Raw genomic sequence first — 13,725 nt, forward strand, 5'->3', positions numbered from 1 at the left:
AGCACTTTGGGAGGCAGAGGCAGAAGGATCACTTGAGGCCAGGAGTTCTACATCAGCCTGGGCAACACAGAGAGAACCCATCTATAAAACAAGTGTTAAAAATTAGCCAGGTGTGGTAGCGCATGCCTATAGTCCCAGCTTCTTAAGAGGCTGAAGCAGAAGGATCGCTTGAGCCCAGGAGTTCAAAGTTATAGTGAGATCCAGACTGAGCAACACTGTGAGACTGTGTCTCAAAAATAAATAAATAAATTACATACATACATACATATATACATACATACATACTGGCAAAGAAGAACATACAGAATATAGCTTACTTAACTGTACTCAGACCAAATGAATTAAAGATAACACATAGATTATAAGTGATCATGCATGGAAAATTGAAATTATAAATGACACAAAAACCAAACATTCTTCAAAAGCACAGCCTGAAGAAGAGGAGTCAGGCCCAAATTCAGAACTCAAATCCACATGCAGCCAAGAAGCCCCAGACCAGCCTGGCCTGGCTGCCAGTGTCTTGGTGCTGATGAGGAAAGGGAGGCACGATGCTGAGAATGCTGTATTTCTCCTGTTATAGCTTTTATTGTTGATTTTATTAAATAAATATGCATGTACATGTTTTAAGTTAAAATACTATGTTTAAGGCATGAATGTGTCATTTTTTATGATTCTCTGCTCTAAGGGACTTTTTTGATTAACCAACCACAACCCAATCTCAGGGGACAAGAAATCTTCTACTACTGTAGCTACAAAAATAAACACAAAGAAAACAAAATAGAGCTATTACATTCTAGCTAGATACTATTACCTGCTGAAGGCGCTGAGGCTGGTTAAAAAGTTAGGGAAATCTTTAAGACACAACAGTACCAATTTGAGACTTTTTTCTGACTTAATAAAAGAGATTTAAAGATAACTGAAGAAAGATTAACTTTCATTGCAATTTTGCCACATCCAAGCACAGTCCCAGATGGATCTTGTGTGACATGTGGTGCACATCCCTCACTCTGAGTAATACTGCCTTCGTCTTCCTCAGACCCTCGGCCACCCCTCACATTCCCCCACTGTGGCCCTAAGCAGAAGCCAGGCAAAGGATCCAGCCCAAGAAGAAGCACCTGAAGGGAAGAGCCCAAGCTTGCTGCCAGGTCTGTGGGGGCCTTCCAGGAACCCATGCGGACACCCCAGCCGCAGCCCCGCTCCCCAGCCCCTCCATGCTCTTCCCTGAACTCATATCTAGAGCCTCCTACAGCCCCAGATTTCTCTCCTCTTGGGACAAAAGCCCCCTTGCTTGACACCCCCACCCTGCCACTTTCAATCAATATCCAATTTCTCCTTCTTCTCATATTTCAAAACAAATCCCACTTCTGTTTACCCACCAGAGCTTATGGCTGATTTTCTTACAAGGTCACTTCTGTCTCCTTCTCTTTTAAGTGCAGGACGTTTACTAAGCACTTCCTCTGCGCCATTCTTCTTCATCACTCATGCGCCCACTGCAGGCTCTTCTTCATCACTCATGCGCCCACTGCAGGCCTCCCCAAAGAGTGGCCCGAGAGCCCAGCTCTTCCCCTGCATGCTGACCATGGGGACCACAGCCCCTCTGTGGACCATTCCCAAACCAGCATCTCCAGCCAAGCCCCCTTCCCAGCACTCTAGCTCTACCCTGCCATCTGCCATCAGGCTGCCTCCCGGACTCTAATTCCTGGCCTCTGATATAGGATAGTATTGCCCTGGCCTCTGAATTAGTCCTCTCTGACTGCATGGTCACCAATGTCTCTCATCAGTCACTGCATCTAATCGGTTCTCCTCTTAGGATCTTGCTCCAATCCATCCTGATTTTCATTCTTAATGGGTTCCACTCTGGGTCAGGCTCTTCTCACCCCAGGCCTCCCAACTGCTCTCCAAAGTGTGTGCACAGACCACAGCTGTGAGAACCTTCCAGCAGCACCACAGCTGTGAGAACCTTCCAGCAGCACCACTCTGAGGTGCTGGTCTTCTCCCCTCCCCACTCTCAGGACTCTGTGACTGTCCCGGGATGAAGCCTGGGCCTAGGGTGGTGCACAAGGCCCTCTGGGGTCTGCTCCAGTCTCTCCACACTGACTCATCACAGCAAAACCCCTGGGTATCTGGATTTTTAAAACTCAAGCTCACACTGTTGCCCTCACCTCCTTCCCTTCCTCTCTTAGGCAAACCTCACCCAGGCAATGGCAGCCTGACCTGAGGCAGGATTCCAGCAAGAAACCTAGGACTAATTTCCATTCCACAGCCGGTTTATGCGATTTCACCTCACTCAGCCCCCATTTCCCTGTCCAACAGGAGATGGTATGACCTAGATCACAGGGTTGTCTCCCAGACTGAATCGGTTAACATGTATAAAAGTGCCGTCTGGAACTCACGAGGAACCCTGGGAACTACTGCAACCACCAGCCGTCTGTACCCGCACACCAGTCACAGATGACGGCACCTCTTCCCAGTGACCAGTTCTGGCCTATGCTCCATATTTTGAACCTCACCCCTGCTTAGTTATCACATGCCCTTCTAGAGTTAGTCCTCATTCCTGACTCCCCAGCCAGAAGCAAACTTGCCTTCCTCAGAATCCCCTTGCTACTCTGAGGAGCCACTTCAGCTCTGGCATTTAACGCTGACACAAAGCAAATTCCCTAGCCTACCTCCACCATCGTCCAGGTACTCAGGATCTCCTGCCCAACTGCATGGGAGGCTCCGCAGTTGGGAGGAGCTTAATTCAACTGGCCTTTGAAACCTCACCCCACTGCCCTGGCCTGATTGGGAGCAAACCCTTGAAGAAAATCAGATTTTTTTCTTTTTTAAAGACAAGAGAAGTAACTTTGAGGAGGCTGGAGTTCCCAAAAGAGCAACTTAAACAATCTCAGGGGTCACTCATTGCTCCAAAGGTCGGTGTGACAAGATGACTTCAGTTCAGTAAGGAGATTCCAAACAGGGCCAGAGACCCACCGTCAATCAGTTCTAGAGTAGCTCAGACATGACGCACTGCCCCCACAGAAGTAGCAGGGCTTAGGTCTTTGCCTTGAGAAAAGCAATACCCAGGAGAAAAGAGAGCTTGCAGAAGGAACGAGGGAGGGAAAAATAATTCACAAAGGAAGGAACAGTGAGGAAAGGGAAGGAAAGAGGAAAAGGAGAAAATAACACTGAGGAACAGAGACAGAGAAGAAGAAAAGAAACACAGAAGAGAAAACAGGAAAGGCAGGAAAAGAACTCAGACTTCTCTGAGACCTGCTCTGTACCAGGCACCAGGCTTGGTGCTGTCCATACCATCTCAATAGTCCATGGGCAGGGGCTCAGGTACTATATTCAGAGAAGCTATGACTTGCCCAGGGAGTAAGTGGCTGGTCTGCAGGAGCCCAGAGTCCAGGCCTCTCCCATAGGAGAAAGAGACAGGTAGGACAAAAATCTATTCTTAGCACTAAACAGAGCTGATGGAGCCAAGACCCAGCCACGTACACTGGCTCTGCTTCCACGCCCTGAGCCAGAGGCTCAGAGGGACAGAGTCGTAGGAACGTGCATGGGGAATTCCAGAGATTACCCATAAAGCTTTTGGAAATTCAATTATCTTTATCCAAACCTTTTTGGGCAATGTATAGTAATAGAATATAACAGTGTGTTGGGCCAGGTGTCTGGCCCTTTCCCAGATTCAAGAGAAGCTGGCCTTCCTGACACCCTGAACATGCTACACACTAGGGCACCCTGGCTTCTGGCTGTACAAGGGAGACCCAGCCCCATGAAGCCCTGGGGAGTAGAGTTTAGCAGCCACTGGATTGGTGTCTGGGAGTACAAGGGGCTCCAGCCAGAGACAGCAGCTGCACAGTTCTGTAGTGCGGGCAGGAGCTGACCCAGAGCTCATTTAAGGACTTCTGTCTCTGTCATCCCACTGTCTCCTCCAGACTTCCCTGGCAGCTACAGTATGTTGCGGTGCTTGCTGGGCCTAGATGTGCTGACTGTGCATGCAGGCTGACGTTCATTAGCACACAAAAAAAGTTTCAGATAAATATATATGTGTATGTATGTGTGTGTATATATATGTGTATATATATGAATTTATAATCCATATAAAGATATATAAACAAATAGAATATAAACAAATTTTAGCTTTGGGATAGATTTCAAAGCAGCCAACATTTATCAAGTCTCACTTGATAGTCAAGTAGTCAAGCCAGACACAAAATCTACCTCTGAGGAAACTGTAAGGATCCGACTGATTCCATGAACTATGTATGGGAAACCCCTAGGACAGTGCCAAGTACACAGCAGTTGCTCCACATGTTACAGCTATTATTCTTACACATCCAGGTGTGCCAGGCTCCATGTCAAATGCTCCCTCATATTAAACGCTATAAGACTGAACTTTTCAGCGCCCCTTTTACAAAGGAAGAAATAGCAGCTCAGAGAGATGGAGTGAGTTGCCCAAGCACACACAGTTAGTCAGCCACAAAGCTAGTATGGAAAACACATCTAGTCAAAGTCCACACAGTAGCAGAGAAATTCCTTGAGATTGGCATTCAACCCATTCACAGGGAGGGAGGCAGGATCAATGGAGTCCCTGGTGGGCTCCAGACAGAGGGCTCTGGCTAAAACACAGAGAAGGAAATAGAAAGTATTTAAAAAGCAGGAAGAAACACAAAGGGAGTCTAGGGGAATGATGTATCAAGGATGCTGTCAGATGATAACATTTAGTGGAAAAATAAACAGAAAAGTCTAGAACACAGAACAGTGTCAATGTTGTGATAACAACTACCTCAAATTATGTACACGCAGGAAAGACTGACAGGGATCCTGGGGGAAAAACACTTTAATTTGATGCATTGAGAAGATTGTGGGTACATTTTTATCTTCTATTTTGATTTCTGTTAACATTGATAAATGCTTATGCAAGAGTAATTTTAAATACTTTCAGAGATAAAGAAGCACACAGAAAAACAATCAAAGAGTTTGACTACATAAAAATTAGAAACTTCTGTATGTCAAAAAAAGCAACTAAAATGGAAAGACAACAAATGCCAAAGACTTATGATAGGAGAAGGGTTAACAGCAATATCTTTACTAATATTAAACACTCTCAAAAATTAAAAAAAAAAAAAAACATTAAAATTGCAAGAGGCAAACAGACAAAATTTTTACATGGGCATAATTCACACATAGAAAAGCACAACTGTTCAAAACACTTAAGGAAATAAAGAACCACATATTAAAACAAGAATAAAATACCATTTCTACTAAGTTACCATTTCTACTAAAACACCATCTTCTACTAAGTTTCAAGTATACTTTAAAATTATAAACCAAAGTAATCTGCTGACACCTGTGTAAAATGGTAGAACACTTCCAGAAAATAATACGTCAATGCACAGCAAAAAGTTTAGAAATGTTCAGACCCTTTGATCTAGTAATCTCACACCTGCAAATCTATCATGAGGAAAAAAGTGAAAATACAGTTTAATAATGTACAAAGATGTTCACCTCAAGGCTTTACTTTTAAGAACAGAAACTTAAGCCAGTCTAGTAGGTCAACAGAGTGGTGGTTACATGAGCAAATGCTATATAAAATGTTAAGTAATAAAAGCAGAAATAAAAATGTACATGCCTCATGACTACAATTATATGTTAAGAAAAGGTGGGGGGAGGATTCAGCAAAGTTGCAGGGTACAAGTTCAAAAATCAGGTGTGTTTCTATCCACCAGCCATGAACTATCCAAAATAAATTAAGAAAATAATTCCTTTACAAGGGCCTCAAAAAGAATCCAGTACTTAGGAATAAATCTAAGAGACAAAAGCCTTGTATGCTAAAAACTACAAAACATTGCTAAAAAATAAAATTAAAGATGACCTAAACAAAAACATATCCTATGTTCAAGGATTAGAAGATTTAATGCTGTTAAGATGTCAATACTACCCAAAGAGATCTACAGATGCAATGCAATACCTATCAAAATCCCAACAACCTTTACACAGAAATGTTGAAAAGCAGATTCTCAAATTAATGTGGAACTGCAAGGAGCCCCAAATAGCCAAAACAATCTTGAAAAAGAACAAAGATAGAAGAGTCATACTTTCTGACTTTGAAACTTACTACAAAGCTATAGTCATCAAAGCAGTGTGGCACTAGCCTAAGGACAGCCATATAGACCAATGGAATAGAAGGGAAAGCCTATAAATAAACCCACACATATATGGTCAGTTGATTTTTTACAAAGTTAAAAAGGGAAAAGACAATCTTTTCAACAAATAGTGCTTGGAAAACTGGATATCCACATGCAAAATAATGAAGTTGAACCCTTAACTTACATTGTATACAAAAATTAACTCAAAATGGGTCAAAGACCTAAACTTAAGAGCTAAAGCTACAAAATTCTTAGAAAAAAACACTGGAGAAAAATCTTTATGACACAGGATTTGGCAACAGTTTCATGGATATGACTCCAAAAGCACAGGCAATTTAAAAAAATAGATAAATTAGACTTCATCCAAATTAGGAAGTTCTGTGTATCAAAGGACACTATCAACGAAGTAAAAAGACAATCTACAAAATAAGAGAAAATATTTGCAAATCATATCTCTGACAAGGGATTAATGTCCAGAATACATAAATAACTACTACAATTCAACAACAACAACAACAACAGAAAACAACCAACCTAAAAATGTGCAAAGGACTTGAATAGACATTTCTCAAAAAAAAGATACACAAATGGTCATTAAACCATGAAAAGATGCTCAATATCATTAGTCACTAGGGAAATGCAAATGAAAACTATGATGATATACCACTTCATACCTCCTAGGATATAGTGAGAGGAACTGAAAGCAGAAAATTGAACAAATATCTATACATCCATGTTCATAGCAGCATTATTCACAATAGCCAGGAAGCAACCCAAGTGTCTACCAACAGAAGAATGGATAAATAAAATGTGGTATATAGACATAATAAAACACTACGCAGCCACAAAAAGGAGTGAAATTCTGACACATGTTACAGTATGGATGGACCTTAAAAATATTATGCTAAGTGAAATAATCCAGACACAAAAGGCCAAATAGTATATTATTCCACTGATAAAAGGTACCTAGAACAGGCAAATTCATAGAGATGAGAAGCAGAATAGAGGTTCCTGGGGTGGTGGGAAAGGAAGAAAGGGGAGTTATTGCTTAATGGATATAGAGTTTATGTTGGGGGTCATGAAAAAGTTTGGGGTATATATAGTGGGGATAGGTACACAGCACTGTGAATGTGTTTGATAGCTCTGAATTATACACTTACATGTGGTTAAAATGATAAACATTATGTTATATGTATTTTACCACAATAAAAAAATGTGGAAGAAAAAGTGGGGGCAATACTACATATAGTAAAAAAAAAAAAAAAAAAAAGAAATGAAAAAACCCAAAAATGCCAGCAACTGCCATTTGAGAAAAGAAATCTTTGGGTGGGCTCTTCTTTCTTTTAACTACTTTTCTCTATTTTCCAAGTTTTCTTTCAATTACTCTTTGGACAGGAAAAAAATACATTTAATATTTTGAACACTTTTTGGGTTTTGATAGGTACATGGCTCACCAGTCCACATTTTCCCTTTATAGACAGAAAGTTTCTTTACATCTGGGCTGGCATTTATGAAGGGTTTACTTAACAAGGGACCATAAGAAAAGGAAATAGTCACTTAAAATAATTTAAAGTTCTTTGCTTCATGGAGGTAAAAGCTAATGTTCAGTAGGTCACATGCCCACTGATTACAACCCCTCAGGATAACAGTCCTCTCCTTTCCCTATCAGCCTGCTGGTGCTGGATGAGGGCAGGAGGGGCTTCTAAGGACCCTCGGATGGACAATTGCCTTTGGATGTGTGATAAAGTCCATAATTTGACCTTCAACCAATAAACTAAAATAGAAATCGTAATTTACACTAGCAAATGAGAATTTTCCTTAAATTTAATTAATCAAAACTGTTACTATTAATTAACCCTTAAACGTACCCTAAGCCCTTCCCTGAAGGTCCCATTTCTGTAGTAAATGATACTGAGGTTGTATCTGAGTACTGAAGTTGTACTGGGTTTTTATACGGGAGTCCAAAAGACCTGCTCTTCCTTTTCTGACAAGCAAATAAAACGACAGGGAGATCAAATAACTCACTAAAAAGAAGATATAATTTTTTATCTTCCTTTTTACAGTCTCATATCCACTTCCGTTGGGGATAACAAAGTCTGAATTCTTATGCAACACTTATCTAAATGTGTCGATTTTATCGGATTGATGAATTTTGCTAACAAAAGGCAGCGCTAGGAAATCTTTTATGACATATTTGGCCCATTCACAGGACTGGAGCTTTAATTTAACCAACTTGAGAATTCTGAGGGAGAGCTGCAGGTGTTGGATCTGAAAAAAAAAAAACATCATAAATGGGAAGGCATATCAATCTTTATGACAGGGAAACAAAAACGCTCTCTACTTGCTTGCCCTCCACGGGCAGAAGAAGGAGAGGTGGAAGTGGCAGGATATTGTCTCAGGCTGCATAGCAAAGAGGAAGCATCCCTGTCTCCCAGTGACCGCTATTTAGTATTGATCAAAAGGGACTGGCCCAGAGAGGAAGAGAGAAATTGATAAAACAATGAGGTCTGTCAACACTGTGCTCAACAAGGACATTTTCTCATTTTCTTGACCACATCAGAATTAGTCATTCCTGTGGCTGCTTGAGCAACCAGGTGGCTTTCTGTCTTATAGTCCCCCTGTGCCTCCCGCTCCCCTGCCCTTCTCAGTAGCACTGTCAGTTTTCTTCCACACTTACTGTGATCCTGGCCAATTACTTCACCAGGGCTGTGGATTCTCCTGCTAGGGATCTCCCCAAGCTACCTCCTCCCTCCATGCTCTGCCTCATCTCAGAGTAACAGCTTCTCTCCCTGGTAAAACCACTATAGTTCAGTAGCCTCTGCTGCCAACACCCCCTTCTCCTCTCTGCTGCCTCCTGGGTCCTCCTCACGCCAGCCTTCCACCTGCAGCCAGTGATCTCCTAATGAAAACCTCATCTAGCCACCCCCGGTATAAAATTCCTTAATAACTTCCTACTTTCCACAAGATCAAACTATAAACTACTCGGCAGGAGATGCTAAAAAGGTCCTTTGTGATTTGGTGTTCCCTAATCTGGCCACCAGCAGCAACAACTATCTGTCTGTCTATCCACCCAATTTTATAAGGTTCTGTAACAGAAACAACCAGTCATCCACCAAAATTCACCTTCCCCTTTTGACAATCAAGTTGTAGAGAAGCAGATAGCAAGAAAACACAGTCCTAGCCTCTCTTGCACCAAAGTATGGCCAATATATGTAGGCAGGACTAAGTTTTCACCAAGACAATCTAAGTAGAAAGGATCTGAACCCTTCCTGGTTCAGGCCTTGCACACTGGGCACAGAGTCCCTATGTTCCTTCTCCTTCCTGTGAGCTGTGCCTCATCAAATTCTAGTTTCTTTATGTTCCTGTGGTTTTTGGCCTCTTAAAAAGATGTTAGCCTTTACCTGATTTAATGCAGCCCTTATGTGAGCAAACGCCAGGTTGAGATTCCACTTACTAGGACGGGAGGCTGACACCTGCCTGTCCAATTCATGTTTGTGAAATGAACATGGGAGGCCCCAGAAGCCTTCTTATGCAGTGAACATTGCTCTCATGAGCAGACCTACTTGGTGTTCTCTAGGGTCTTCTGCATTTTCTTGGTCATTTTATCAACTGCTGCCTGTCTCTTTCCTTCAGCTAAGAGGTCTATTTTGTTCAGCACCACAACCAGCTTCTGGCAGGCAATCTGGCCGATCACAAGGCATTCCGCTGACTGGGTCTGCATCCCCTTGGTCACATCGATGACCAGCATCATCAGATCAATGATCTGGGCCCCTGGGATAAGAGAAGAGAAAGTTAGAAAGGGAAAAGGGGTGGTGAGCCCCACAGAAAGTTGCCCAATGCCCCAGGTCAAAACCCTGCAGTAAAAGTGAGCAAAGTGGAATAAATGGTGACTACACAGCTCCCAGCTGCAAGCCCTGTGCTAGGCACTTGGACCCGAAGCTTCAGAACTGCCATGACAGATGAGGAAACTGAGGCCCACAAAACACAGACAGCTTGCCCAGGGTCACACTGCTAACATGCAGCAGGGCTGGGTTTAGGTATGGGCTTGTCTAACTCCAAAACCCATGCCTTTCTATTGCACCAATCCTATCACTTTCATTCCATTTGACAGAGGAAGAAATGTCTCAGCAAGAAAGAAAAAAAAAAAAAAAGTTTCATGCTAGGCTTGGCAAATGGTTAAATACTTGCCCTTGCTAAGAAATGAGAGAAGGACTGAGAAAGTAGAGAGCGTGGAAGAGGGAGGATTAGGGAGTGGACAGTATCTTTTCCTCACAGTGCTATGGCTCACTCCTGTTCCTTCTGGGGTATTAGGAGCATCTAAGGTTCTGTGTCATAATCACTAAGTACTGAATGTGTGTGTGTGTGTGCGCTTATGAGCATCATCCTACCGTACAGCACACCTGAGCTGAACAACAGCAGGTAGACAGACAAGTTACAGAAAGTGAACGAAGGGAAACTGCTATAAATCATGTCAGGAACATAACATTAGCCAGTGAAGTGACTGTTTCCTTTTTAATGGGATTTGGAGTCATTTCAACAAGAAAGGTGTAACTTCGTACTGCAGGAATATACAAACATTTTCCCTATTAAAATGAAGAATAATTACATTTTGAGTTTATAAGAATGCCCATGAAGCATTTTTCAGGATCGGATTATGGTCATTGGCAATGCAGAGGAGACTGCTCTGTCAATGATTCTGATGATGCTGATTCTACCCCACTACTGGGGACAGAGGGAAGGCATGGAGGAGGGAGGACCTTTCTTTTTCAGGCACTCTGACTATGCACACTAGGTCAGCTTACTTAATCTCCAGTAAGCTTATGTTTCAGATGAAGAAAGGGAGACTCAGAGACATGGGTCTAGATCATGTGCTCTAGATCACACAGCCAACTAGTATTGAAGACACTAGAAATCAGGGCTCCTGACGCCACTGCTGAAGAATTCTTCCCACTGTTCCAAGAGGCCTCTTGGTCACCCCTGTCCTGTGATGCTCCTCTGGGCTCCCCCAGGAGAACGGTGTGTCTCTCTGACTTCAGGTGGGCCTAGGCATGCCCCAACCCTCCTGTCTCCCCCTCTGCTTCTCCCTGTCCAGCCTTCTCTCTCATCCTGCCAGCTGGGGCCACAGGACTAGGCCCAGATGCATGCAGCAGCAGCAGCAGCAGCAGCATCTCCCCTGCCAGGTCACGGGCAGGAGGGCCCAGGTCTCTGCTACAGCCCCAGAGAGGATGGACACAGACTCTATCATCTACCATGAACAGGATAGACTATTAAAAACAGACTCAACTCATCTGATAGACTCCCTCTCATAGCGATTGAATTACCAGCTCACCTCTGGACTCCTTCTCTGTTCCAGCTCCAGTTCCCATAGCCCACGGCAGGCTCATGTTGGCTAGTCTCTAATGGGCTGCTGCAGCTCAGATGTGGCCCTCCAAACTCCATTCTCCAAATAGCCTCTCCAAAGGCACTTTCTAAAAATATATAACTGATTCATATACTGCTGGGCAGGAGCAGGGGTCGGGGGTTAACTGGTATAACCTCTGCAGAGGCACATAATCATTGACCCAGCCAAGCTCACGAAATATCCCTGCAGCATGTTTGTAACAGCTAATGTTGGAAACCAAGTAAATGTCCATCAGCAGGGGACAGGTTGAAAATAAGTATATAATGCTATAATGCCATGATAGAATACTATATACAAATTTAAATGAATGAAGAAGCTCTTTATCTACCACTATGGAATGATATCCAAGGTGGAGTGAGTGAGAAAGGCAAGGCACAATGTGCAGAGTGTGATTTGTGTTGAAAAGGGGATAAGGTATGAGTGTGTGTGTGTGTGTATGTGTGTGTGTGCACGTGTGTGGGTGTCACATATTGAATAAGTATTGGCTTCCACACACATAAAATATTTCTGAGGGAATGCAAAATAAACTAATGACTTGGTTGTCTGCTGGGAGACAGAAGACGAGTAGGAAGGAAATTATCTGTATATTAGTCAGTTCCTTTTCATTTTAAACAGGGGTGTGCAGTATCTGTCCTAAAATAAAATTATAATTTTAAGTGCATAAATAAATAAATAATACAATAAAACACAGACCTGACCATGCCCTTCTCATGCTAAGAGCCCCACTGTCCCCTGAAAAAAAAAAAAAGACTCCCCAGTGTGGCTTTGGAGGATCCCTGTTTTTTAACTACCAGTTGCTTCCCACTCACCTTGTGCCAAGCACCATGCTATATGCTCCATAAACCCTTTCCTGGGCTTTTCACCCTCTCCCCACAGCCCCATGACACTCACGCCTCCCTCACACAAGCTGAGCCCAAGCCTTCCCTACCTGGAAGATACACCCAACTGTCTTCCGGCTTCTAACTGTCAGTAAATCTGGGAACCGGCCACAGGGCTGTGAGACTGGGTCTTGAGGCAGGATGAGATAAAGCCCAGCAGGGAACAAGGAGGGAGGAACACGTTGGGGGCCCAGCCTGTTTTCCAGCCTCCACCTTCATAGCAGAATGGATCCTGCACCGGCCCCAGAGGCCTACCTCTCTGGTGGGCGAAGCTGTGCCCACAGAACCAAGGCCACTCAGCCTCATGGGTTCCTTAAGGACTTCTCCAGAGTAATTCTGACTATCCAAGTTCCCTCTAGAACTTAAACACCCCCTACTACTTAGCCCCTACTTTACAGATGAGGAGGTCAAGGCTTTAGGGAAGTCTGTTGACTGCTCATGGTTATACAGCAGGCAGGTGGCAGAGAAGAGACCTGAACCCTGGTGCTCAGGCTCTTAACTCCCATGCCACACAGCCTGCCCTGCTCAGTGGGGACCCAGTCCACAATCTCCCCGCCTCCCCCCATCAACTCTCCCATTTCCCATCTAAAGATCAAGGTAGGACCCAGATAGACTCTTGCCCCTTTCCCTGCCTTGCTTTTGCCCCTGCTCCTGTTTTGCCCAGAACACCTGCCCCAGGTTCACTTGCCCCTGATCCTTGATGCCCCACCCAGCTCCACGCTGAGGGTTCATAACCAAGGCCTGGGTTTTCAATCTGTATTCACAGCACAAGACCCAGCTTGGGCACAGCTTAATACATTGTTGTTGGACTAATGCAGCAAATGTCCGTATCCCTGCATCTTCCACTTTATTCACCAGGAATCTGTTCCTCTTCTCCAACAGTCGATTTCCTATTGGTATACACAACTATCCAGTAGGGGAATGACTCATGTGCTCCACGCATCAGGCCCTCTTGCTTCTCACGCCTATTGAGATCCTGTGGATGGGAAATGAAACTGATTGACAGACCCAGAAAACTAAGCACAGATAGGACCCAAACACTCAGGAGCCAGTTGGGATTTCATCCGCAGCCTGATCCGGCATCCACAAGCTGTCTTTGTTCCAAAAGGCCAGACTCTTGAGCAGACCCTCTGCAGGGCAGCCAGCACCAGGGACTTCTAAGGAGCCCAGAGGTCAGAGGGACTTGACTGGCCACACTGAGAACCAGAGTAGCACTGGAAACCCGGCGTCATCACCAGGCAACTGCCTGCTGCCTGGCAGCAGCTCTCAGTTACTTTCTTTTCTTCATCAAACTTTTGATCAGACGACAGGAAGT

General features: G+C 43.8%; 1 protein-coding gene across 13 annotated transcripts in view; it reads right to left on the reverse strand.

Annotated features, from left to right (window-relative positions):
• Positions 1 to 13,725, reverse strand: part of EEFSEC (eukaryotic elongation factor, selenocysteine-tRNA specific) — a 253,633-nt gene that overhangs the window by 153,156 nt on the left and 86,752 nt on the right. For all 13 annotated transcript variants that reach the window (XR_013414307.1, XR_013414308.1, XR_013414309.1 and 10 more), the window contains exon 2: positions 9,695 to 9,902. Coding sequence is in view for 10 of the 13 variants with exons in the window: in XM_077993686.1 (XP_077849812.1) it covers positions 9,695 to 9,902 (208 nt within the window). In the remaining 3 variants the exon portion in view is untranslated. The remainder of the gene's footprint in view (positions 1 to 9,694; positions 9,903 to 13,725) is intronic.

Source organism: Macaca mulatta, chromosome 2 (assembly GCF_049350105.2).
Source record: "Macaca mulatta isolate MMU2019108-1 chromosome 2, T2T-MMU8v2.0, whole genome shotgun sequence".
Classification (NCBI taxonomy): Eukaryota; Metazoa; Chordata; class Mammalia; order Primates; family Cercopithecidae; genus Macaca; species Macaca mulatta.